Raw genomic sequence first — 25,998 nt, 5'->3', positions numbered from 1 at the left:
CAATATTCCCTGATATGTATGTCAAGTAGTAAGAATGGAAGAATCTGATTTCAAAGCATTTTGAAGGTCTAAAAGTAACAAGAACTTTCAATATGTAAAGAAGTCATTATGATTATATCTCGTGACGAGACTATTGTACAAAACAGAAATATAAAAATTGGAAATTTATCCTTTGAAGAGGTGAAAAAATTCAAATACCTGGGAGCAACAGTAACAAATGAGGGGCTCACAAGCAGAGTGGACCAAGTCCACCAGTGGTCAGTTTGTGGATTAATACAATTTCGGATGAAGAAAACTTAGCATTATTCATTGCCACAACAAATAAAGTCCATAACTCACTTGTTACTCTACAGAGGACAGCATTTCCTACGAAAGATGAAGGTTGCTAAGCGTGAGCCAGGAACTTTAAGACTCAATGGCTCATATTGCACCTCAATTTCTCAGAACTATTCCAGACGGACTTGGTCCACTCTGGTTATGAACCCCTCAAATATAAATGATACTCGGAAGAAAATTAAACACAGAATAAATATGAGAAATGCTGTTGCTATTCAGTTAAGAAGCTTTTATCATCCAGTCTGCTGTCAAAAAATATGAAAGTTAGAATTTTTAAACAGTTATATTACCGGTTGTTCTGTATGGTTGTGAAACTTGGACTCTCACTTTGAGGAACATAGGTTAAGGGTGTTTGAGAATAAGGTGCTTAGGAAAATATTTGGGGCTAAGCAGGATGAAGTTACAGGAGAATGGAGAAAGTTACACAATGCAGAACTGCATGCATTGTATTCTTCACCTGACATAATTAGGAACATTAAATCCAGACATTTGAGATGGGCGAGGCATGTAGAACATATAGGCGAATCCAGAAATGCATATAGAGTGCTAGTTGGGAGGCCGAGATGTAGATGGGAAGATAATATTAAAATGGATTTGAGGGAGGTGGGATATAATGATAGAGACTGGATTAATCTTGCTCAGGATAGGGACCAATGGCTGGCTTATGTGAGGGCGGCAATGAACCTCCGGGTTCCTTAAAAGCCAGTAAGTAAAGAAGTCAATTTTATAGTACCGGTAAGTTACAGCCCTTAAAAGATCTGTTATGTTTAAATGCAAATAACTACTAATACACTGGGAAGTTACGCTGTTCACAATTTTTTCATATTAACTGATATTTCATCAGCTTACAAGCAAAACTCATTAAGTAAAAAATATTGCCTCTGAGAAAAAGGCATTTGAAATATCTTAACAAAACTGAACCCTCAAAACATTAGTTTTAGTAAGTTGTTTTTATTTATGTGTATTTAATTTTCCAATTCTAAGTTTATACACATACATTATATGTGCTTCTTGTCAGAAGTAATATTTTTGACTCAATGTGTTTTGCTTGTAAACCGATGATTTTTTTTCTTCACAAATAACTGAATAGAAAGTGAATATTTAAAATAAGAAATGTACAGTTTAAGTTTTTCCATTCAGAGAGCTCTCTACTCACGTAATTTCTTCATTTTGGACACACTGCATGCCTCTTTACTATCCGATCTTTTCACAGTAGCCACAGTTGGTGCAGAATTTCTTTTTCGGAAAGTATTTTCTTGGTGTTGGTGGTTTTCGTTTCTTCCCTTTGTGGTTGGTGGTGTAAAGGTGAAAGAAGAGGACATAATGTATCTTGCTTCTGTGATACAGAAGGTCTAATTTCTTTCGGAGCAACACACTGTCAACCCAAGTTAAGTACTGTACGCTGCTTCTTCTGAATTAATGATTTTTTAGCGTACATCATATATGGACAATCCACTCAGTGGATTTGTATAAAATCAGATATATTTCTCACTCCTGCCAGTAGTTTATTCTATCAGTTGTAAGTCGGAACAACAACTGTTTCTGTTTCAACTGCTACAGGGGCAATGAAGTTGATAGATGGACAGTTTTTTCTTGCCACATCCATAACATCTTCAATGACTGAACATAGATTCTTGCTAAATGCTCTTTTAAAGCATCTAAAATAAACATCAGGTTGGAATTTCACGTGTCCTACAGGAACTAAGGAAATTCAGCAGCTCTTATTCTTGTCTGTCAACAATCGTCATGTGAGTATCTCAATGACCCACACAGTTGTCTGCATGAACTCAACATTTTCTTCAACCAGTAAAATTTTTCCAAGTGGGCCTAAGTGATACTACTGCACTTTCACCTTTTCGGGTACCTCGTAGAAGTTGACCTGGTTGGCGAGTTGGTATAGCGCTGGCCTTCTATGCCCAAGGTTGCGGGTTCGATCCCGGGCCAGGTCGATGGCATTTAAGTGTGCTTAAATGCGACACGCTCATGTCAGTAGATTTACTGGCATGTAAAAGAACTCCTGCGGTACAAAATTCCGGCACATCTGGCGAAGCTGATATAACCTCTGTAGTTGCGAGTGTCGTTAAATAAGACATAACATTAACCTCGTAGAATAGTACCAATGTATTTGATAGCCCACAAGCAACACTGAACAGACTCACTTTGTACCCTGTACTTCTTAGGAATCACATGATAGATGTATTTGTTGTGCCAACATGAAACTGTCTCACCAAGCAAAGGAGCGCTGAAATACTGTCATGGCTTTGGCTATCTGAATGTGAATACTGTTTTAGTGATTTCAAAATAAATTCAGACGTGGCACTGTCATATAAATGACTCTCAGTGATTACACACAGCACACTAATGCAGGTCTCTACTCTTACTTGAACTTCCAAACCCAACAATACTCTACTTCACACATCAATGGGCACAACAAAACTGGCTTAGCTTCCCAGGCAAGATATTTATACAGATATAGAAGACAGAACCTCATCAACACAGCACACAATGAGACAGAGTAAGACACGTGAATCATTATGCACCGCCAGTGGTCCCTTTTTTGCGTTTGTATACACAGTGATTTGAAAGTGCTCCAGCTGATACAGTTCATTATTTAGGACATCATCATACCAACAGCATAAAAAAGAAAAATTCACCAGTTTGAACCTTCTCTTCGTTTTTTAACATTATATCAGAAACTGTAAGCCACCAAGTGGTCCCTTTTCATATGGTGCTGTGTTGTGTTAAATTGCGTGAAGTTAATATCCTGTGACATATGTAACAGCAGGATATACTCTCCCAAAAAAAAATTCAGAAATTCAAAATTTAAAGGTGTACAAAAGTTGCCTTGTAGTCTCTATATAGAGTGAAATAAACAGGTCTGTAATTACATTTTGTACTGAGCCACAGTGTTTAAAGTTTAGCCTATAAAATAAAATTTGTATTAATTTATTTATTTTCATAATTGTCTGAGGCATGGTTGTAGGGGCTCGTTTTTAGTCAACCATCCAAAGACAGGTTTGAACCTCATAAGTGACACCAATAAGGCATCACTCATAAAGCAACTAGGCCAATAGGTAATAGGTTAGGATGGCCAGTTCGTATTTTGACAACCATGATGGAAAGTTCGCGCTGCCTCGGGAGGCGATCACGCGTCTGGAAGAAGGGAGGGCACCCCAGCGTCATAATGAAAGACTAAATATCCTTAGCAAAACAGCAAAAGCTACGATTATTCTAGAGTACGGCCAACATAAATATCCTAACAAATATCTTCAAACAATGCGATAAAAGCAATACTTACTCAAAGACAGCCATCATACTCCAGCTGATGAAGGCGAACAGATAACTAACACTGCAGACAACTCCTGTGTCCCCACAATGAACTTATCACAATTACAGCATTGCCTCATATCTTCTGAACCAATAGGCACTTCCAAAATTCAAATCCATAATGTAGTATTATTTTTTCAACAGTTTAAATAAACACATGTGTGGTGTGATCATATGATCACGCACAGCTGTAATGGGTTAACCACTTTTCAAGAGAAAGGTGCATGAATTTAACAATTTTTTTTTCTTCTTCTTTCATTTGAATACATTTTTTTTTAAATTCATTTATAGCAGTTAATATAACAAACAAAACCATCAATATAATCCTAAACGCATGTAGAACAATATGTAAAAATGTGAAAATAACACCTTTTATACTTTCGAAGAAATAACCACTCAAAATCAGCATTGCACACTATGAAAACACCTAGGCTACCTTATTCCCTTAAAATAATTATCTGTCATGTCATCTGAATTGCTTCACACGTGTTGATGCATGCTTCATTTTCCAACACGAAGTTAGAACCAATTAGCATCTGGGGCACAGAAGGATTCTGCATTATGTTCTCTGATATGTGGAGTCTTCTTGTATCCCCGTGCCTAACCCACTCTAACCTTGTCACATTCCTTGGCCTCATCTAACCTAGCCTACACTTTCACGCGTAATATTCATGGAAATATACATCAGCAGTGGCAATACAATCAGATACTACCACAAATATGTACCAAGTAAACCCATGGTGCCGTTAAAGTAAATAATTAGGTACGATAAATTCTGCGACATGTCTATCATAATGTACACAAAAACCACATTCTCTCTGCTTCTGTTTTCTCATACTAATATCTTTACGACAGCAAAATAACTTTAAATTCCAATTTTATCTAATTATCCCATCACAATTCGTACACAGACACAATTCCATGACAAACTAAATAATTCTTAAAATTCTCAGAAACACAACAAATAGTTATGAACTCTACCTCTCCACTTCTGCAACTGTCACACGATGTAGCTCCATAGGATGTACCTGCCTCCATGATAGCACAAGGCAAAATCACAGACCAACTCATTAATAAATCATAACACACCAGCTTCAATCACTATACCGTACATTGAAGTCTACAATAAAATTGTAAGTACTAACTAGAGGTAAAACGGAAATGATTGCCTTCTAATCAATTTCAGCAGTTTGAACATATTCTCCATGTCAAATCAAGGAGTTCTGAAAGAATTTTGCCAAGAAAACAAGCCGTCAGCTGAAAATTACACTTTTGTTTCCAATCAGCTCACTGGTCTCACAAGCAAATATTTGTTACTTGTTATGTATGGCTTGGCAATGGAATTAAAAGATCTCATGCAGTTACTAGTGATGATTTCTCATGATAAAAAGGGGGAGGATGATGACCTGAAAATAGCTGATATCATGCTTGAAAATCCAAGATATGTAAAATTAAATCCTGCTTAGGACGATCTTAAACTGCAGAGTGTTACTGTTTACAGTATAACTTCATTCATGGTTTCAATAATTTATTATTCCCTTTGAAACGTAAACTGTACTGAAACTGGTCGCTGTTCAGGCCCACCCAGGAATCATTGCATACATGCATACGTTTCACAGAGATTCAAAGCCTGGTCTTTGTAACAAGAAGAAAGAGCTCCATCACTAAGCCATAAAAACTTTGTAAGGATTATGTCGGTTCACGACATACAAATAAATTGCTGCTATGACTCGACTTTATCCTAGGACCTCGATGCTTAATATTTAATTGTGTGAATCTCACATTAACCTCAACGACACTTAGACAAATTGTTGTTGTTGTTAAAAGCTTGGCTATGGCAATGAAGCCATTAACTCTCTCCTCTCTGTGCTGGATCCAGCAGCTAGTGCTTCACAGGTTTGAAGATGTTCTTCAGCCATTTCCTCTTCTAAGGGACAATTTGGATTTGTACAGATATCTAATGTGTTTAGATGTTTTGCTAAATAATCATGTTCCATAAATAGTCTTAAATTTTGCTACTGCCATTTTACGGGGTGTTTGCAGAATGATTTCTGGTTTATTGAATAAAATATTCCATTTCTTATCCTTAGCTTGTTTGTGTGTAAATTCTGTCTTTATATTTATTTTCAATTAGTCTTTTTATAGATATGAAAGATAAATTCTTAGTTTTACTTGGAATTAATCTGGAGTCTTTTTTTTTTGCAAGGAGATCAGCAGTTTTGTTGCCACCAATTCCACAATGTGCAGGTATGCATTGCAAGTGAACTTTTTTCTGCAACTTGTGAAGTATCATTTTCTGGCATTCCTGAATTTGGATTGGCATAATTTTATGTGAGTTAAGTGCATAGATTTCTGCCTTAGGATCCGTGAGTATCACAGTTTCTTAAAATTTGTCTATTCTATACAAGAGCTGTTGTAACACAATATGAATGGCAGTTATTTCTGCATCAAAATTTGTCGTATGATATCCAACTGGTTGATAAAATGAGAATAATTCACATGCAGCTCCTGATCCTGAATTACTATTAGCTGTAGACCCATCTGTGTATATGTGTAATCATTATTCAGGTGGGTACCGGAAAAGGTTGTAATGGATAGTGAAGTGCATTCATTAACCTCTCCTATCCCTCCCATCCTCACCTGCCCGTGGTACAATCTGTTTCTACAAACGAGGCTCTGGGGACCAAATAATGGTGGTAAAACCAAAACACCAGAAATAGGGGAAATGCTATTTCACTCAATATGCTGGCCTGTCACAGCATAACAATGACCTGCAAGTGGCGATTGTGAGGAAAGCTGGTAGAACTGGTAAAGATCTCCTGGCTAGGTTCGAGGAATCCATTTACCAGTGACAGGTATGGTTCTCCACTCATACTGGGAGTTTTGAATGAGTGGGTGATGTAACCACCACAGCAACTGGTGCCCACTTAAAAAACGGTTATATATATATGCTCAAAAGATTATGATGACAGTTCCTTGAGATAAGTTTTCCGGAGTTAAAAAAGTCCCCTGTTCGGATCTCTGGGTAAGGACATCTGCAGGACGACATCTACAATCTAAGAACAACACCTTAAAAATTCTCCAATGGAATGCAGGAGGGCTTCACAGAGTTATCATAGAAGAAAAATAGACAGATGTATTTACTATACAAGTAACACAACAAAAGATCAGTTAAAATATTTCCAGATGTCAGGATTTAATATACATATTCCAAGACACGGCAAATAGCTAGTGGTATTATATTAACATAATTTAAAATCGTGAAAGAAATGCAGCAAGAAGATAGAAATAACCAATATTGAAATCTGGAATGGAAATCTACATTACAAAATTTATGGAATATATAATCCACCAAATAACAACCCTTGCTTGGATATAATAAATATCCATCCAAAAACAATCCTGATTGGAGATTTTAATGGCCACTCCCCAAAATGGGGATACTTAGACAAATTCACACTACAGGAGGTGACCATTTTCCATGTCAAAGGGTGCACAGCATACTACTGTCACAAATTACGTATTACGTTAATATTTCCATTAATTACATTTTTATGATGGGCTATTTGGAATTGATGAGATAAAGAATTCACATATTTTTGTTAATTATTAATTCTTATTTTGCTTGTTTCCCCTCACACTCATTTCTCACCCTCGAAATAAAAGGAAATTTTAAACACTTTCAATTTGCAGAGTTTTTACGCAGAGTGCATAATTCCAGGTAATATCTACTCTCGCCACATTATTTGTCGGCTTAATGGATCACTGGCCAAAGGTCAGCAAAGAAAAATAGTAACTGGTGGAAAAACAGCAATTATGATTTGTATGCAAGATTGCTGGAAAATAAAATTAGAATTTTTTAAATGCTATAAAAATCAATAAAAATTAGAGAAAACTGTTTTAATGACAGCAAAAATGAAAAAAATTACATATCGAACAAAAATGGCTATAAATGCAAAAAAAAATGCAACATAAAATTACATATTTTGGTTTTCTCTAATATAAAATGAGTTACTGTATTAAAGGGCATTTCATCAACATACATCCCATAGTGATAAATACCCAGTTTGGATATAATGAGAGAAGTAATTCACCAATAGAAACAAGAATTCAGAAATACCGAATAGAGTGCTATACAATACAATTTGCATCATCGTCATTATACTACATTGGAATTCCTTTGCCACTGCACATGGAAAAGGTCATGTGAAGACCAGCCATGATGAATATATGTACTAGATGAGAATGAAGGATTTTCATTGTTGGAAAAAGTATCAAGAGTGATATGGGGGGGAAAATGAAAATGTTTCAGTAGGTATTGATGTTTTTACTGCAGCTGATTTAAAATTTGCTCCTCTCACATCTATTTCAGCAGAAAGAAGTTTTTCTGCTTTTAAAATGATTTCCACAGACAGAAGGCCAAGATTAACTGTAGGGAATTTTGAAAAAATTCTGATGATGTACTATGCAAATAACTGAATCGCTTATTTCAGAAACCAGCCAAGCGTCAAGTTTGCCAATTGTGGGGAAAAAAAACCATCTAAATTGTTTGGTAGTGGTTTTAATATTCTTTGCTGAAACTAGTACATATTTCAATACTTTTTATCTAAGGAAAATTATTTTATGCGTTTTAACTTTGCAGTAAAAAATGCGAAAAAGTTTTGCACTTAACTGGTTTCTGCAATAAACGAGTGGTGCAAACGTATTTTTATGATATAATTCTCGAACTGTTTAGGATTTTGTTATAAAACACATATTTAAAAAAAATGTGCAATTAGGTTTAGACTAAATTGCTAATATCAAGATAATTTTAATATAAGGATGAAATAATCAGCTATAACTACTCATCATGATCGGAGCTAATCAATCCTCATAAACAAACTCCACAGCACATTCTACTTCTGTTGTAATGCGGTCATAAAAGTGTTCACATCCCATCAGGTAAGATTTTAGGGCTTCTTGATATTAATGGGAACCTACAACAATAATGAAGAAATTTAGGGCTCAGACCGAGACATTAATTAAGAGTGTCCAAACATATATTTTATAGTACAATATAATATGTTACAGTTTTTATAAGCTTTTAAATGAAGTAATATTTTGGTAAGTATGCCCAATAAATGATGTTAATAAACTTACTTTTTCTGAAGGGTAGGCCATTTGGGTGGGTAAGTCACGAGCAAGATCTGTTTTCAGCAGAGTGAAGGTTGATTGAATAATTCCATCAATATTTAGCTTTACAATCACTTTTCCAGGAGTGTTCTTGTTGTAACAAAACTGTTTGTATGTCGATATCTTGAAACTCTCCTTTTGATCTTTAGGAACACCTCTACCAGAGGTCTGTCTGAGTTAGTATGCTTTTTGTATGAATTAAGCCACACTGTTTTGAAACTTTCGATATCTTGGGAGGTAACTCTATGAATAGTAAAACGATTTATTTTACTGGCTGTTTGTATAAGCTCCATATATTCCTCTGAAGTGTCACAATGAATACAAGTGACCACGAACAGGGAAGTTGCGAGTGATACTGTCAAATCGCCCTTTGTCACAGAGGTTCATAAAAAATCGAACAACTGTGAAAGCGAAAATCTACCTGCAACTTGCTGCAGAAACCAGCCAAGCGGTGTCGCTTGACTGATTTCCGACCTAAACACGAAATTCAACATAATGCCCGATCACTATAGGAGGACAGCATTTGACTTTTCAGCACTCAAATGTATGTATACCCTCACAACATTATGCTCCATTAACTCATTTTTTCTTGCTTTGGTGCTTGACTGGTTTCTGAAATAAGCGATTCAATTATGAAAAAGAATGAGCATGGAAATGAGTTTCTATCACTTAAAAAGTGTATAATTTTTTTTCAATATATTAAATTTGTGTAGCTGTATTTATATAATATACAGTTATCTGCCTCCATTTCTTAAATATCCTTTTTGTGACATGTTTTCTGTATTTTAGTGTATAATTTCAGCGAAATAAATGGGTTTGAAGCCTTCAACATATGTGCCTAAAATGCCTAGTTTTACTAAAATATTAAATTTATTAAATTTTGAGCTTATTTTAGGCACCTGAAACTAATTTTTAGTGCCTAAAAATCCGATGTCTGGTAATAGTATACACCGGTGTCCAAATGTCCCACTGGTTAGTATATCCAGAAAGACTGGTCCAATGTGGAACATTTAAGTTGTGTATAACATCCTCCACTAACATGAGCTTGGGACTGATGAACACGAACGTAATGCTTGGTAGTTTGAAGCTGTGAATGCAGACTTCCTTTGCATTTAGAGCAGGGGGAATGTTTTCATCAACATTATTGTTACGATGAAGGAATGTTACCATGGAAGAGTATTCCAGATACGATGGGGACTTACTGGTACACGTCTCTAAAGCGAGGTACAGAACAGAAAAGTTGGGAAACTCTAAATAAAGAAATACAAAACACAAGCTAACCCAACATAAGGAAAAGAGTTAAAGCCATACAACAAAATTCAAGAAAGAAAGCACTTTATTCTAGCTACAAGACAGGACTACTTGGGAGAACATCTGCAAAGATTCGGGATTACAGAAGACAATTTATGTACATTCTGTTTCACTGACTATAATAAACTGAGAACACCTTCTAAAATGCCCAAAGTTTAACAAATTGTTCCTGACAAGGAGATACATAGACTATATTCACTGGCTATGGAGAAATGTATGTTTGATTAAGTATAGTCAAAATCCCCCACATTAGATCAACAGCAGCAGCATGGCAAAGCATTATATTTCAGTAGTCATTTTAATCTAATAATTCCAAACGTGTCTCACAAAATCCGCATAATGCCATTTTTAACAAAAAATCGCAATAAAATCATTTTTTGCACTGCCTAGTTATCTTAAAGGATCAAGAAATGGATTTGGAACACCTCAAAATCTGTGCTTCAGTGGCTGGCCATGATAATATCTTTGAAAAATATTGGAGTGCAAGAGGTCAAATGACTTTATTGTCAAACGCCTGGCATTAGAAAACAACAACAACAATTATCTTAAAGATTTGAAGAACCACGAGAAAAGTTTTAGAAAAGAATTAATCAAATTTCTACATACTCATACCTTCTACACAACTGATGAATTGTTTATGCTTGCGAATTGAATTATTCTTCTTAATTTGAAATGTATAATTTTACGAGTATATAGCTCAATTAAAATATGTTTTTTATATTGACTTAATCTGTTTACTATGCACTGTATATTTTTGTTTAGCAAAACTGATGAACTGTATATGCTGTACAGCTCAACTGATGAATTGTTTAAGCTTATAGATTGAATTAATGTACTTGATATGAATTGTACCTACATTTTTATAGAGCTTAAGGAAAATATGTTTGTTTTGTGTTGTATATGTTTGTATAGTTTGGCTGATGAATTGTGTATGCTTTAAATTGAATAGTAATCTGTATAGCTCAACTGATTGAATTGTTTATGCCTTAAATTGAATTAACTTGCTTGTTATGTATTATGTTTTATAGCTCAACTGATGAATAATCATTTGCATTTGTACATTTAATAATCTGATTGGCTATATTTTTAGTAGAGCCATCGATGTAGCTGATCTGGAGCTGCTCACGGGCTTGGGTTGGATCCCCCATTTGGTCTCATTCATTGGTTTCTTCTGACATTTTCCTCAGCCGTGGGATTAATGCCGGATGGTCTATTGGCGAGTCCTAGGCCTCACTTCATTTCACCCCCTTTGATCTGATTACTTGGTTGGGTTTTTCCGAGGTTTTCCCCAATCATAAGGTAAATGCCAGGTAATCTTTTGGCGAATCCTCGGGCCTCATCTCATCTCACTACATCTCGCCAAAATATTGTAGAAAATTGTAAAATTGTAACTGTAATTGTAATCTTGTAAAATTTTGACTTGTTCCTCATCTTAAAGCTTGATTGCTAATGTAAGATCTATGGAATATAATAAATTAAATAATAAAAAAAACTTAACAATATCTAAAAACTGGGACAAGATATAAATAGTATTTCCTCCACTCTTCTTTAAATTCAGCCTATTATGTATTTTTGTACTGGTTGCCTGTGTTATTATGTGGCAACATCCATTACCATTTGACTGACCAACCTTTTTCTATCCTTCTGGACTGCCTTGGCATTGAAGGGTCGTTCGTTTTGCTTCCATTCGACATCAGCGGTGCGGCCCGAGTCCTCAGCATAGAGAAGCAGCTCGTCGGTGTCGTCGTCTGCCTGGTACAGGTGCTGCATGTAGCTGAGGTCCGACAGCAGCTGCTCGCCCTCCATCGTCAGCTCCTCACGCAGTCGGCTGTACTGCGTGTCATGCGACATGGGTGCTGGACCAGGGCTCCACTTCCAGATGCTGTACCTGCCGTCAGTCACAACACATACTCAACAACTTCGTACAATTAAACAGACTGAATGCGAGCATTTCAGCTATCTAAAACGAAAAAAGTCCTACATTGATGGCACAGCACAAATCAATGAAAATTCCAGTAAGTAAAGATCTATGTTATAAATTACAGACATTGAAAAGCAAGATGTGAGGTGTTCAACTTGTTGCACTATGTAGTAAATTAACTTGTTAACCATAAATATTAAGATTGGCGACAAAAAAAAACACTCATGGGATTATTGTAATACATACTAATTTTATAGCTTTCGTTTAGCAACTGTGAAGTGAAATGAAGTTCATCTAACTTATATAAGATAGGCCTTTCACATACTGCTTTGTAGTGAACATGGGAAGAGACTGCAAATCTTACCAGGAGTTGGACTTGTCGCTCCCCACGGACTGCCAGATGTTGTTGGGTTCGGGGTCAGGCCACCCCGCCTTCCAGGTCTGCAGGCTGTGACTGCAGCTGTCTTCCTGACCAGAACCAGCCACCTCTGCACTGATTATCTTCTCTGCAAAGTGCTGGTCATCTGGGAAGTAGAAGTCGTCCTGCAAGTCGTGCCTGCTGCGCTTCGAATCCACCTCCTCGTCGTCCACCACGTCTGTCTGACAGCATTTTTCATTCTGACGCACCTTGAACTTGGGCACAAATTCCCGGCCCCCACCGGCCTCCTTCTCCTTGTATTCCATGTACTTGTCGGGGGTTTCTAGCCCCGCCTCCAGATACAACGCTCCGCTCTCGCTCCGCCTGAACGCCACTTCGTCCAGGCTGGTGGAGATGACGAACGTGGTGCCGTCCGCATAGCAGCCCACGTTGTTGCTGGCCGTGGACCCGTGCGACTCCAGGCTCTCCACGCGGATGGGGCGGAAGTGGGTGCGCGTCGAGGTCAGCAGGTCCTCCTCCTCCTTGGGACTGCCGCTCTCCTTGGGCTCCGGGCACGCGACTCTGCTCTGCTGCAGCAAGCCGCTCGGGCCGCTCTGTTTGGGAACGACCTCCGTGAAGCTGCTGTCCTCACGGTTGTGGTTCAGCGTGTTCAAGCTGTCACTCAGCCCAAACGGCGAGTAGCTGCTCTGCTGCTGCTGCTGCTGCTTGCTGGAGTTCACCATCCATGGCAGACTTGTGAAAATGGAGGGCAGGCTGTCGTACTTGTTGCACACCGGCCTGGACTCATCTTCGCACGGCTTGCTCCCATCGCAGTGCACATACTCCATTCCAAACTCTTCCTGCTCGATCGAGTTCTGGTCGGACCAGATCGAGCTCGTGATGTTGGTGCCACACTGAATGAAGCTGTTTGTAGCAGGGAAAGCAATCGGGTTCCGTTTGTTGTACAACTGCTCGCCTGGGGATGACAGAAGCTGCTTGAAGTCCAGCTGCAGTTCCTGGTCGCAGTCCAGACTGTCGTCCGACAGGAAGCCGTTGTGCACGGGAGCCGGCTCCTCGGGGCTCCAAAGAGCCTCGATGCTGTGATCGAATTTCGCTATCAGCTGGGCGAGGTTCCGATCATCGGCATCGCCACCCATCTTGCTCCTCTGGCGCTCATACAGCCTCCGACACACTGTACTGTCCACCTTATTCTGCAGGTCCGCCATGTTCCAGGCGAATCCGTAGCACGCCTCCTTCTTCGCCCGGGCCTTCTCGCGCACCTGGCTCCTAGACCTCGTGCTCTCCCTGCCCACCTCTTTCCATGAGCTGTTGTTCTTACCCCTGTTTTCCTTGTTCTCGTCTGCCCAGCCAGAGGCCTTGTCCTTGTCCTTGTCTGTGGTGCCGGGCTTGCTCTTCCCAAGAACTTTCTTGCCACTCCACGCTGATGCAGGCTCGGGACTCGTGATTGAATCAGCAACTTTGCTATTTAGTGGTGGAAAAGCAGCATAGTACCTACACAACAGACAACTCCACTCGATTACTAGTTAAGTTAACACATACACCAATCAATCTACACTAAGAGAAACATTTTAAAATGTATCAAACCTGATTACGAACACAGCAGTAACACAATGTACTCACTTCTGAACTTGGTCTTGAGGGGATGCTGTGTTTGCCTGCTTGGCTGGAACAGATGCTTGCGACAGCTCCAAGTGAATACTACTCTCACCTAGTGCAGGTCATTGAAATATTATATTAATATTTAATGACAAAGTCGTCAATTAACATAATTTAATCCAAAGTTAGACTGAGGGAAGCAGTAAAAACAAGTGAATTAGACTAATACGACCTATACATTAAATCATAACGAATGCAAGTGATGGCCAAATAAAAGTAACTGCAATGAACGAGATCAAATACACGTTTTCCTTTACCTAAAAACAATTATTTGTACGGATTAATAGTCACTATACCAATTCTGTTGTAAATCTACCTGTTCTAACCATTTTTAATATATCGTTGCATGCTTACGTTTATTCTATTACTGTCCCAAAACACTTTTTCAATAACAAGTAAGTCATCTTTAAAATGACAATTGTAAAAATAATGGAGATTCAATCTTCAGCATTTACAATCACTACCCAGAAAGGAAGCCGCAGCTATTTTCAGGACATGACTGCCTTGCATCACATCTTTGCAAGATTGGAATTTATGACACAGAAGAATGTCCACTGTGCATCACCAATGAACAAAGAACATGAGCTTCAATGCACTAAATGAAGAAAGAAGTGCATCAGTGCAAAAATTTGAGTGCTCTTTACTGGGAGGCAAGAAGCAAAATGAGTCAAGTGAACATAGTAAATGTTTAAATTCCAATTCAATACAATAACAATTAGATAGGGACTGGATTAATCTTGCTCAGAATAGGAACCGATTGCAGGCTTATGTGAGGATGGCAATGAACCTCCGAATTCTCTAAAAGCCATTTGTAATGAAGTAAGTATAGTAAAACTATATTTTTAATTAAATGTGCTACTTAAGTAATACATAAACGGCCCCGAGGTTCACTCAGCCTCCTATAAAATTGAGTACCGGGTCCTTCCCGGGGGTAAAAGGCGGTCAGAGCGTGGTGCCGACCACACCACCTCATTCTAGTGCCGAGGTCATGGAAAGCATGGGGCTCTACCTCCATGCCCCCCAAGTGCCTTCATGGCATGTTACGGGGATACCTTTACCTTTACCTTTTACTTAAGTAATACATAAGCACATTTGTAATGTTCACAAATCTGAGGTGCTCACCTTCACTTTGAATTTCCTTCAGTTTGATGCACAATTCGTCCACTAACTTTTCTATTCCACACTTCTGAAAGCAAGAAAGTTCATCATATAGAACACACAATGCAAACCTTATGACAACTGCGAAGTAGTAACAACACATGCTTCTTGTCACCACCAGGGATTTAAAAATCTTCCAAATAAATTGCACACAGTACATTCAGTCTAACAGTACATACTTGCATACTCGAAAACAACAACTGCATGACCAATAAGTTTGCCTGCAGCACTGAATCAGTTTCACTTCCCTCCCAGAGGAAGACTGCAGGGTTCAAATCCAATAGTTAGAATGTCACATTTCTTCCTATCAAGAGTTTGCAAGGTCAACTATCTCTATGTCCATGCACACCACTACACAAAATTTGAGATCTGATGTTCTCACATACTGCTTGCTTCTTGTTTCCATTTTTAAATATAAAACTATTTCGCTATGTCCCCTGTCAGAAAATGTCCAAAATGAGATTAGTCCATATGTTCACGCAAGAAGTGACCTAAAGTTCGGTTCCAATAATGTATTCAGTTTTACATAGCCTGGTTCAATGTAAATTTGCACAGATTGTTGACGGCAAGTCTACTCACAAATTATAATAACCAACTAGGCTGCTCGGTATACCTAAGAAAAAAAAAACGAACTGCTTGGGCCACTACCTTCCACCAACATTATACTAGGCAACATTAAAGACATGTTATGCGCACCAGCTTAATTAGCTTGGTTCAGTTAATTGAACTGTTACTCAATTCTTAATAATCCCAGGCACGACAGCCCATGAAGGACCATAACCGACCAGCCAGCTGCTGGAATCACCTCCATGCCGAAGCAGAGGTGAACGATCATCCAGCAGAATGGCGGTATCATGTGGTTAACACAATGATCTCCCCAGCCATTATAGCTGGCTTTCGTAACCGGATTTCACTACCTATCATAGCTCTCCAAGTGCATCATGATGCTGGGTGGGCACCGGTCCCATACACTGATCGAAATTTCATGAGAAAATGTCTTCTCTCATGAGGACTCGAACCAGCGCACATTCGTAACACGAGTCCTAGACAAGATGCCTTAGGCCACGGTGCAGGAACTCAATCCTTAATAAAGTGATTTAACGAACATAATACTCAAGCACTTAAACATGTATTTAGCAAGCCTCAGGATAATGAAGTTAGGCAGCGGGGTGAGTAGAGTAACATAAAACAGTTATCATAATAATCATTACAGTTTTCAATGCTTAGAGTAATATTCAGCTATAATTAAGTAGTAAAAATCAAGTAACCAATTTTGTTTTCACTCCACAACTGTCAATCAGGCTCCACACGATAGATTATATCAGATGAAGACGACACAGATGTGATCGGCTTACACCTAAGTCAGTGGCGTGCCATCAGTGGACTAGGAGGACTAGCCTAGTCCTCTAAGTATCATCAGCTTATAACATTTATTATGTCTCAAGTTTGAATTTTAAAAAGTTTCAAGACATGACAATTGAAGAATTGGACTCGTGCAGCCCACGGGAACCAGTCAGCTGCACTGGACTAGCAGATTTAAAGTTATTCCCTTGCCTACATGAACAATAAATATGGTTGGGCGTTCCCTGGTAAACAATTTCCGTGTCTCCATTCTTGTTAGAAAGAATATATTAGTATGTTTATTGTTTTTGTGCAGTATCAGTTAAATACTGAAAGTGTGTCTGTGAAGTGTTACATGGATTAAAACAATGTTGTGTGTTTTACGCTGCTTGTAAACATGGAAAGGGACTCGTTTCTAAATGCAAGTCATACCAACTGCATCGTCTGAATCATCGCCATCCGGCAGCAATAGCAGTCACGACTGCCAACAGTCACAGTGTTGTGTTTTGGACAGTTTGTTAAGCATCGGTTCGGTACTTCGTTTGGAAGTTTAAATTTTCAGGAAATGCAAAATATTATAGTAAAAGGTAGACCTACTCCAGATGTTTTCATGAGTACAAAAATGTAAAACTATATGCATCATTTCAAAACTGAATACTACGAATCTTCAAAATGGCTAAATGCATTTAAATCGAAAAATAAATTATTTTGCTGGCCTTGTGTTGTGCTCTTTTTGAAACCAATAGAGGAGTATTAAATAGTGCAGGTTTCTCTGATATTAGTAATTTTCACAAAGCAAAGATTCACCATCAGAAGACGCAATCACATTTATCTGCAATAACGAAATGTAAAACTTTCGGTAAAACAAGGATAGACATTCAACTAAGTGAACAATGCTGGGCAGATGTTTTGAAACACAATGCCGAAGTTGACTCTAATAGAGAAATAATGAAGTGATTAATCTACGTAACTTGCTTACTCGTGAAGCAAGAGCTTCCTTTCAGAGGTCATAACGAACTCTGTGAATCAATTAATCGGGGAAACTATATTGAGTTCTTGCACTGCTATCCAAGTATGATATCAAATTAGACACACACTTACAAAGCACTACAGTTTTCAAAGGTACGTCAAGTCGAATTCAAAATGATATCATTGAAAGTATTAGTGACGTAACTCTAGACACAATAAAGAAAGAAGTACAAAATGCACCTTTTGTTACTTTAATGCTGGACGAAACGACGGATATTGCAAAATTATCTCAACTTTCCACTGACCTTCATTATGTAAAAGACGGTGAAATTCAGGAGAAGATTTTTAGGTTTTACAGATGTCAGCAATAATTGCTTTGCAGTTGCATTAAGTGGACAAGTACTTTTTATGGCTGTGGTGGTGCTGGGGAGGGGAAAGCAGGAGCATTAGCAGAAGTGATAACATGGCAACAATGAGTGGAATGGGGAACGGCTGGGGGTCATAGTGCTGGTGAAGGCAGTGGTGTCAAATAAATACATCAATTCTAATCTATATATTTAGTTGTCACTGATTTACAAAATTCGCGGATTTCGCTTAGCTGTAACATTGTTAAAAATGTTAGGCCCAAGCTATAAAAGGCAGGTCAGTGCATGCAGACAGAAATGCAAGAATGAGAGAAATTCAACGAGCAACGAAGAGTACAGACAGATGCTGCAGAGCAAAGGCAAACACATCGACACAAGAAAGCCACAGTGTGAACGTAAAAGAAATAAACACGCAAGCACGCAGTAACAAACCTGGTCAGAAGCAGACATGAGGCACTCCACTGCAGCCGAGCGCTTGAGCTGCTCGCAGTCCCACACATCCCAGCACTCTTCCCTGTTGCGACCGCGCTTGCGGCCACGACGACCGACCTCCTGCAGGGGCCACACCCAGTGATAACTACCAACTCCAACAATGGCTGGCTAATAAATTTTTTTTATTTCAGTACGTTATTTTACGACGCTTTATCAACATCTTTGGTTATTTAGCGTCTGAATGAGATGAAGGTGATAATGCCAGTGAAATGAGTCCGGGGTCCAGCACCGAAAGTTACCCAGTATTTGCTCATATTGGGTTGAGGGGAAAACCCCGGAAAAAACCTCAACCAGGTAACTTGCTCCGACCGGGAATCGAACCCAGGCCACCTGGTTTCGCGGCCAGACGCGCTGACCGTTACTCCACAGGTGTGGACGCTGGCTAATAAAGCCATTCTTTTCTGTGTGTAATTTAGAATGGATACTACTGACTTGTATTTGCACATTGTTAAGTGTACACCAACCTTCCATTATTTTTTAAATAACTTTGTTTCAAGTATAGCTTATTACAAACATAAAATGACTCATACCATCAACAACAAAGAAGCCATCATGAAGTTACTAATAAGTTGTCAATTCACATTTCCCAACTCCCTGTTCCAATGAACACGCAACAAGACATACACATCTGCAATTTTCTTAATTCTACATTGTTTTTGTTTTGTACCTAACTATGTTGCTTGTGTCAAGTGAATGTATAATAGTTATTAACACAACTAGTGGGATATGAGCTTCATTATCGCTCGAGTGTGTTCTGCACAACAAGGAGATATTCCATACATCCTAGCTGGTCTAGAAACAACATAGTAACGATATTAATTTGTTTATGATGACAATGGATTTAAGATTCGATAGAACTGACGAAAATCTGCGAGGACATCTCCGTGAATATAAATGTCAATATTAGTAAATATACTAATTTAATTACATTTCTTAAAAGATTGAGTGATGGATATAGAGCATAGAAATCTACAATTTTTACTAAACACGAAATTGCAAAAGAGAAACAGACGATGAATTTGTATCTGTGAAAGTGGCGCTTATTACTGGGCTTGTAAAGAGAGGAGCTGATGAATAAGCGAGTGGAGAATGTCAGAGACAAAGAGATTGCAAGGGAGCCTTTGTCATAATTATGTGATGTTGATGTGGATATGTTAGCAATTATACAAAAATATATTCGTAAGATAAAGTTCGTGTTTGTTTCTTTTTAAGTGACTTTTTATGCAGGAGCCATTTTGAAGCATGACATGTAAGTAGATATTTCAGTTCATTACTTAACTGAGTGCAATAATAAGATGATTACTGCACTCAGTGCGGTAATGACTGCCATTACCATAGTGATAAATAGTTATTATTAAATTACGTTATGAAAGGTTGTTTCAGTTCGTCTCTATACACATTACTCATGTTGACTGCACACCATAGCATAGAAAGACTAACATTGTACAAAATACCAATATTATTATGTGGACATCAATCGGAAAATATTAATGCTATATTAATGCAGATCTTAAGCACTGAGAGGACAACTTTACTGTAATGAATCCTTAACAACACAAGCTTAAGGAAATTCAACTAAGCTGCAACTGTGTTTGTCCCACAAAACAGATGAGGAAACTTGTGTGGCCAAATGCTATGCATTAACACAGCAACAAAATGTAAACCAGCTCTTGTGCTCAACATTATCATTACTTACATAGTTCTATGCCTCCACAGATCTCTACTAAATTTATCTGAAAATAAAAACGTTGCTCCAACCTCCAACTTGAAAAGTCATTACTATCTCAACGGGTATCTACTAGATAAATAGCAAATAATTTAGTTCACCTTGCCCTTGTTTGGAGACAGCACGAGGAGATCGTCTGGTGAGTCGAGTGTGTCCCGCTGCAGCAAACTGAGGACGTAGCGAGTGTAGACCACTGCATCGATACCGCGAGCTTCCAGCTGCTCGTCCAGCCAGTCCTGTACAGCTGAGGGCATCGACACCAGCTGCGGGTACTTCATGCTACTCTGCAAGCAATTTGACAAAACTATGTAATGCTATTTTAGGGTTTTGAAACATATTCCACCTGAATATGACTCATAATCAGTGTTTTGAGTTACCGGTACGGTTTACATTGAGAAAGAAGATATGTTTTCGCTATCTGCTAGGGAAACAGTTCAGAAGTTGTATAACTGAGGCACCCAGGACCAAAAGTTGTTAAGTCAAGTTTTTTGTGAAATCCAGTTAAGGACATGACTTATATGCTGAAGTCGAGTACTCTATTGGTGATAAATTATTATGGATCAGAAAACGTTTAGCCCATCAGATGACTGACGCACCTGTCATATTGAATGGTGTTCAAAAACTTTTAAATCCGCCGTTTGCGCTACAAGTTGTTACATTAGAAGTTGTTACGCTACAGCTCACACTGCCAACTGACTTCATTGCAGTTGCAAAATGAGGGACGAGGATAGTGGTTCTATGTCCATTAGAGAATAGTGATTCCGAATCCTATTGGTGACTCAGAAAGTGATTCAGAATCTCTGTGTGTGAGTGATAACAAATGTCTTGCAGCAGAGAAGAACACGAACATAAGTGAACGATCTACATCAGCTACAAGCTGGTACAGGAAAATGAGTCGTCCACATCAAACCCTGGACCTATTGGTCTGTCAAAATCGCCAAACAGAATAAATGAAGAGATCACCTCCTCTGGTGGAAGGAAGTGGAGAAAAAATCGCAAACAATGGAAGCAATCTATTCACAAGCCTGCAGCCAAGAAGACTGCTGAAGACCTCAATGCTAAGAGGGCTAAAGATTACGAATTCAAGAGCAGTGAAAGAAATTATTAGTCATGGTCTGTCCTACACTCTGTTGTTTTACACTGATTACAAAGGGGCTATTGTAAGTCCAATGCAGATGTAGGTATGCAAACAAGTTTTCTGATGCTCAGAACGACATAATATTTAAGTACTTCTATGAAGTAGCCAGTCACGAGCTACAAAATGTATACCTGCAACAAAAGCAGATATGGTAGTTCACTGTCAGTTGCATGCAATAAAAGCATAGGCGTCTCTTCCAGTCTATTTATAAGTAATAATCTCTTATGTCATAAGAAATACAAAAATTGAGTTTAAGCTGTCATTTGTCACTGTGCACTGTACCTAATTCGGGATATATGTGAAACATTTGAAATGGACGGATGAAAAGATGATTTTATTTATATACCCATACATGGATACTGTTATTTTACACTTAATATTTTGCATCCTATTTTACCAGCCATTGGGAAGTAATGCTCTACTGATTAGTAACTACTAAAATCAGTACTTATATAAACAGCTCTTATATCACAACGTAACGTAGGTTCAGACTCGTCAGAAGCCAAACTACATCACATGTGAAGGTGTCCGTCCAAGTTGAATTATGTATGAAGGCACTTACTTCATGACTTGAAGTGAGGAAGACTGGATCAGGAAGTGAAATGTTTGGGTCATTCACCAAGACAGTAGAGGCAAGCATGTATAGATTGACAAATCGAACTGAAACCCTGACCGAGCACTGGCTGTCTTGGGGAGGAGCAAGTGAGAAAGCTCGGGGGGAAGGGAGAGAGCACTATAATGTTTTCGCTGTAAGAAAAATCCTAATGTAAACACAAGCACGTTGCTGTCATACCCGTGATTGGCTCCCAGTTGAAACACTCACATGACGCAGGAAAATATAGTTAGTATTTGCAAACCCTAATCTTGTATTATTTGAAAATAAAAAATTGAATTTTAGTTGTTAAATACGATGAGACATATAACTTCACTTATATGTAAAACGCTATGTAAAAGAAAAGCTACTTTTATATTTTGTTATTTACTATGAACGCGGATGAATACCAAGAGTAATATAGAGGTAGTCTGTTCTTGTAACAAGATGACGTCACTTGAGCTCGTAGTTGTTTACATAAGCACGTGGTGCTGTAGTATGGCTTCTGCATCCTGGAAGGAGTAACTCATTTGTCCGGCAGTGATTGACCGTACACGTAAGTTTAAAATAATTTAATTGCAGTAATTATAAAATAAAAGTTTCCTAAGCAAACGAATGCATAGTAGTGAGGTTAGGCCTACTTGACGAGTAACGGGAAATGTTTAACATGAAACAGAATGTACAACAGTGGGCGGGAACACGTATTGAGAATCTATGGCGCCAAACAGCGGCCAATGAAGCCTCACTTCAGTCACGTGCTATTGTTTACATTAGGATTTTTCTTACAGCGAAAAGATTATGTGCACTATGTACTTGCAGGTCCACTCACAGTTTGTCAAACCTGCTAACAAAAGCATTAAAAGGTTGACTAGTTGCCTGCAATGCTAGCATAATGGAACCTTCCTAGCCGACAGTCGAGGCAAAAATGAAGAATCCGTTATTGTGGTAATACTGGAGAGTGGTTCTTCTGTTGGTCGCGATGCCCACACACACCCTCTCAGATATTTACGTGGTGATTGGTGACTGAATGACGAGGAGCGAGGGAGAGAGAAGAAAGAAAGAGAGAGATTCCAGAAGTTGGCGTGTTTTACGGGGTTTCACTTCAAGTTGTCAAACTATACCTGGATGTAAAAAGCCTGATCATGTGCACTAAAATGAACGTGATTTTACCGCAAATATTCCGACTCAGGAGAGTCATTACTTCGGTCTGAGTCTCACTGTTAAATAACTACCATATCTCATTTACATAGACTTTCTGGATAAATATCCAGATTTGGAGAAATGTCAAACATTGGTTGTGTAATGATGTATTCTAACATGATTTCATGTAAAACTTGGTCAACCAAAAAGAGACATTTGTGATGACTCCATGAAAATAAATGCCCAGTGCAAGGCTGCTACAACTGAGCAGGCAAGAAAGCTGAACAATTTACACTTATTTACGGGAAGGCAAGGAAGCATCTCAGAAGGACCCCTAAATACAGGAAATTTGCTTTGATTACCAAAAAAATTTACCTCTTCCCGTAACAAATATCAGAAAAGAATATTGCAGAAGGCAACTGTGGCTGCACAATTTTGATGTGTGCAACCTGGCTACAAATGATGCAACTATTTTTGTACTCTGAAACATTTTGTGGAAAATCGCCAAATGAAGTTATTAGCTGCATGAAATGGCATGTTGCAAACAAAGTTAGTCAAAGAACAGCATGTTTTGTGCATCAAAGAGAAAAAAAGATACATATTTCTATTTTGGCTGCATTTTGCTCGGGTGCGTTTTAAGAAAGCTTATCTATATTTCCCACTCCCAGGACACTCATTCATACTCACCAACAGAATTTTCGGAAATATTAAAAAAAACCGCCCAAAAGATACGTTCTTAGTCCCTTCCACATGGGTCAGGGAAACTCTATGCCCACTGATCTTGTGTTAAATAACAACTCATTCGTAATAAGGAAAATGATGGCACTCCAGTTGTTGAAGTGTATGATTTGAAAGCTGCCCTTTGAGCAAGTCATGCTAAGAAGTGTTCCTGAATTTGCTGCAATCCGGGTGTGTTTTTCAGAAGAGGAAGTGTACCTGAAATTTGTCACACAATGTCGTCTACAATTTTTCGCCCCCAATCTTTCTTGAAGAGAGGGGTAACATTGCAAGCATTACAGAAGGCGTATGATGATGCTCAACTGACTTGGGACAGGATTCAACCAATTAAGAAGGCAAGGATGATGATGTACGTTTGCTGCTGGACCATGTTACTTTGCTAGAGAAAACTATGTTGTGTGGAAGATGATGTGGCAGAGACAGAATGATGTTTGATGGAATTAAAAGTCATATAGGCTAATGTATCTGAGGCAACTTCTCATTATTGTACACTGGAAACATCCAAACATTCAGGGTCACTAGTAATTGTTAAGTCATTAATTTTATAACAAAAGTTGTTAAAATAGTGGTTTAAAAATCTGCTGCCACACGTGCTGCACATCACACATCTCTGAACCAAGTATAAGCAAATTTCTTTACTTTATATTGCTATTATGGTATTTCAAAAGTGTTTTGAAAACTTTAACTAGCTTTCCTGTACAATTTAGAAAAGGTGACTTAGCAACTTTTGGTTCTGAGTGTCTCAATTCTAGTACTAAAATCATATGAATGTTAATCTAAAGAATTACATTTAAAACTGCGTTCACATTTGCGATCAAATATGGAGACATTTGTAACAACTGCAGTGAATGTCCATCTCTCTTTACATATCAAGCAAGATCAATAAATTTCATTATTTATAAAAATTGTGAAGTCTCAGCTCATATTATACTTACAAATGACTTTTAAAGGAACCTGCAGGTTCATTACCGCCCTCATATAAGCCCATTATTGGTCCCTATCCTGTGTAAGATTAATCCAGTCTCTATCATCATATATCACCTCCCTCAAATCCATTTTAATATTATCCTCCCATCTACGTCTCGGCCTCCCCAAAGGTCTTTTTCTCTCCGGGCTCCCAACTAACACTCTATATGCATTTCTGGATTTGCCCATACGTGCTACATGACCTGCCCGTCTCAAATGTCTGGATTTGATGTACAATATTCTGGTCACGAGACATAATCATATACTTAGTCTTTTCGGGATTTACTTCCAAACCTATCGCTTTCCTTCCTTCAAGTAGAATTCCGTGTTTTCCCTAATCATTTGTGGATTTTCTCCTCATATATTTATACATATATATTGTTTATTTATTCTGGTGTAGTTACGGCCATCAGGCCTTTTCTTCCAATCACCAGAAATAAAAATAAAAAAAAAAAAAAAAAAACAAACTATAAAAAAGGAGTAAAACCAAACTAACATACTGTATAAGTTATATAGGCTACAGTCACACAAACCTTAAATGAATTAGCATTGTCTTGAAGTTCAGCAAAACAAAAATAATCCCTCGGTCCCTATAGGCACACTTAGCATTGTATCAATGTTCTACAGATCTTACATTTTATCTCTGTGACTGTTAAATTTCAAGTGGCTTATCTTAGTCGTGGAAGTCAACGTATTAAAAAGCATTACAACCTTTCTCCCATCTCCTTTCCTCCCCTGCAAATGTGACGCAGAGGCAGAGATAAAATAAATAATTAGAAGATCTACACATTGATCTGAAGCTGTGCATTTAACGTAATTTCATGTCGGTGTGCTTTCACTTGAATTTCAGAGACAGCTGACGATAAACAGGGAATTCCCTTGTTCCCAGTCTGAACCCGTTGGGGTGTCATCGAGAGCCAAAATTTATCTCCTTAACTGTCATACCAAAGAATCACTATACTGTATACGTATATAATTTAGTTTATATTGGAAGATTTTTTCCCCTTGACTGCCTATTTTTTAAAGTGACTTGAGAAACTACATCTCACAAATTCAGAACATATTATATTAATTTTTATTTTATACAAAGAATACATATACAATATAAACTCACAATAAGTTATTTTTTAACATAAAGACTAATATTCTGAGAGACGTACACCGGATTTTTAGAAATTAAGAGATTGTTATTTCCACAACGCATAACATACTATAGTCCGACCATCCCATCTGTGCCCCCGTAAGAAATGCGAAATGAACCTTAATTCCTT

General features: G+C 38.1%; 1 protein-coding gene across 7 annotated transcripts in view; it reads right to left on the bottom strand.

Annotated features, from left to right (window-relative positions):
• The window catches only part of LOC138715790 (uncharacterized), a 45,974-nt gene that overhangs the window by 12,191 nt on the left and 7,785 nt on the right, over positions 1-25,998 (bottom strand). For 4 of the 7 annotated variants that reach the window (XM_069848866.1, XM_069848862.1, XM_069848864.1 and 1 more), the window contains exons 3-8: positions 20,255-20,432; positions 18,368-18,487; positions 15,225-15,288; positions 14,067-14,154; positions 12,432-13,937; positions 11,777-12,034 (exon numbers count right to left, since the gene is read on the bottom strand). In XM_069848866.1, coding sequence (XP_069704967.1) covers positions 11,777-12,034; positions 12,432-13,937; positions 14,067-14,154; positions 15,225-15,288; positions 18,368-18,487; positions 20,255-20,432 — 2,214 coding nt within the window. Of the gene's footprint in view, positions 1-4,644; positions 4,692-11,776; positions 12,035-12,431; positions 13,938-14,066; positions 14,155-15,224; positions 15,289-18,367; positions 18,488-20,254; positions 20,438-25,998 lie in introns of all 7 variants that reach the window. The other 3 variants (XR_011336572.1, XM_069848865.1, XM_069848867.1) reach the window with 3 other exon arrangements.

This window comes from Periplaneta americana, chromosome 15, assembly GCF_040183065.1.
Source record: "Periplaneta americana isolate PAMFEO1 chromosome 15, P.americana_PAMFEO1_priV1, whole genome shotgun sequence".
Taxonomy (NCBI): Eukaryota; Metazoa; Arthropoda; class Insecta; order Blattodea; family Blattidae; genus Periplaneta; species Periplaneta americana.
The sequence above is the reverse complement of the archived record's forward strand: the minus strand, read 5'-3'. Positions and strand labels throughout refer to the sequence as shown.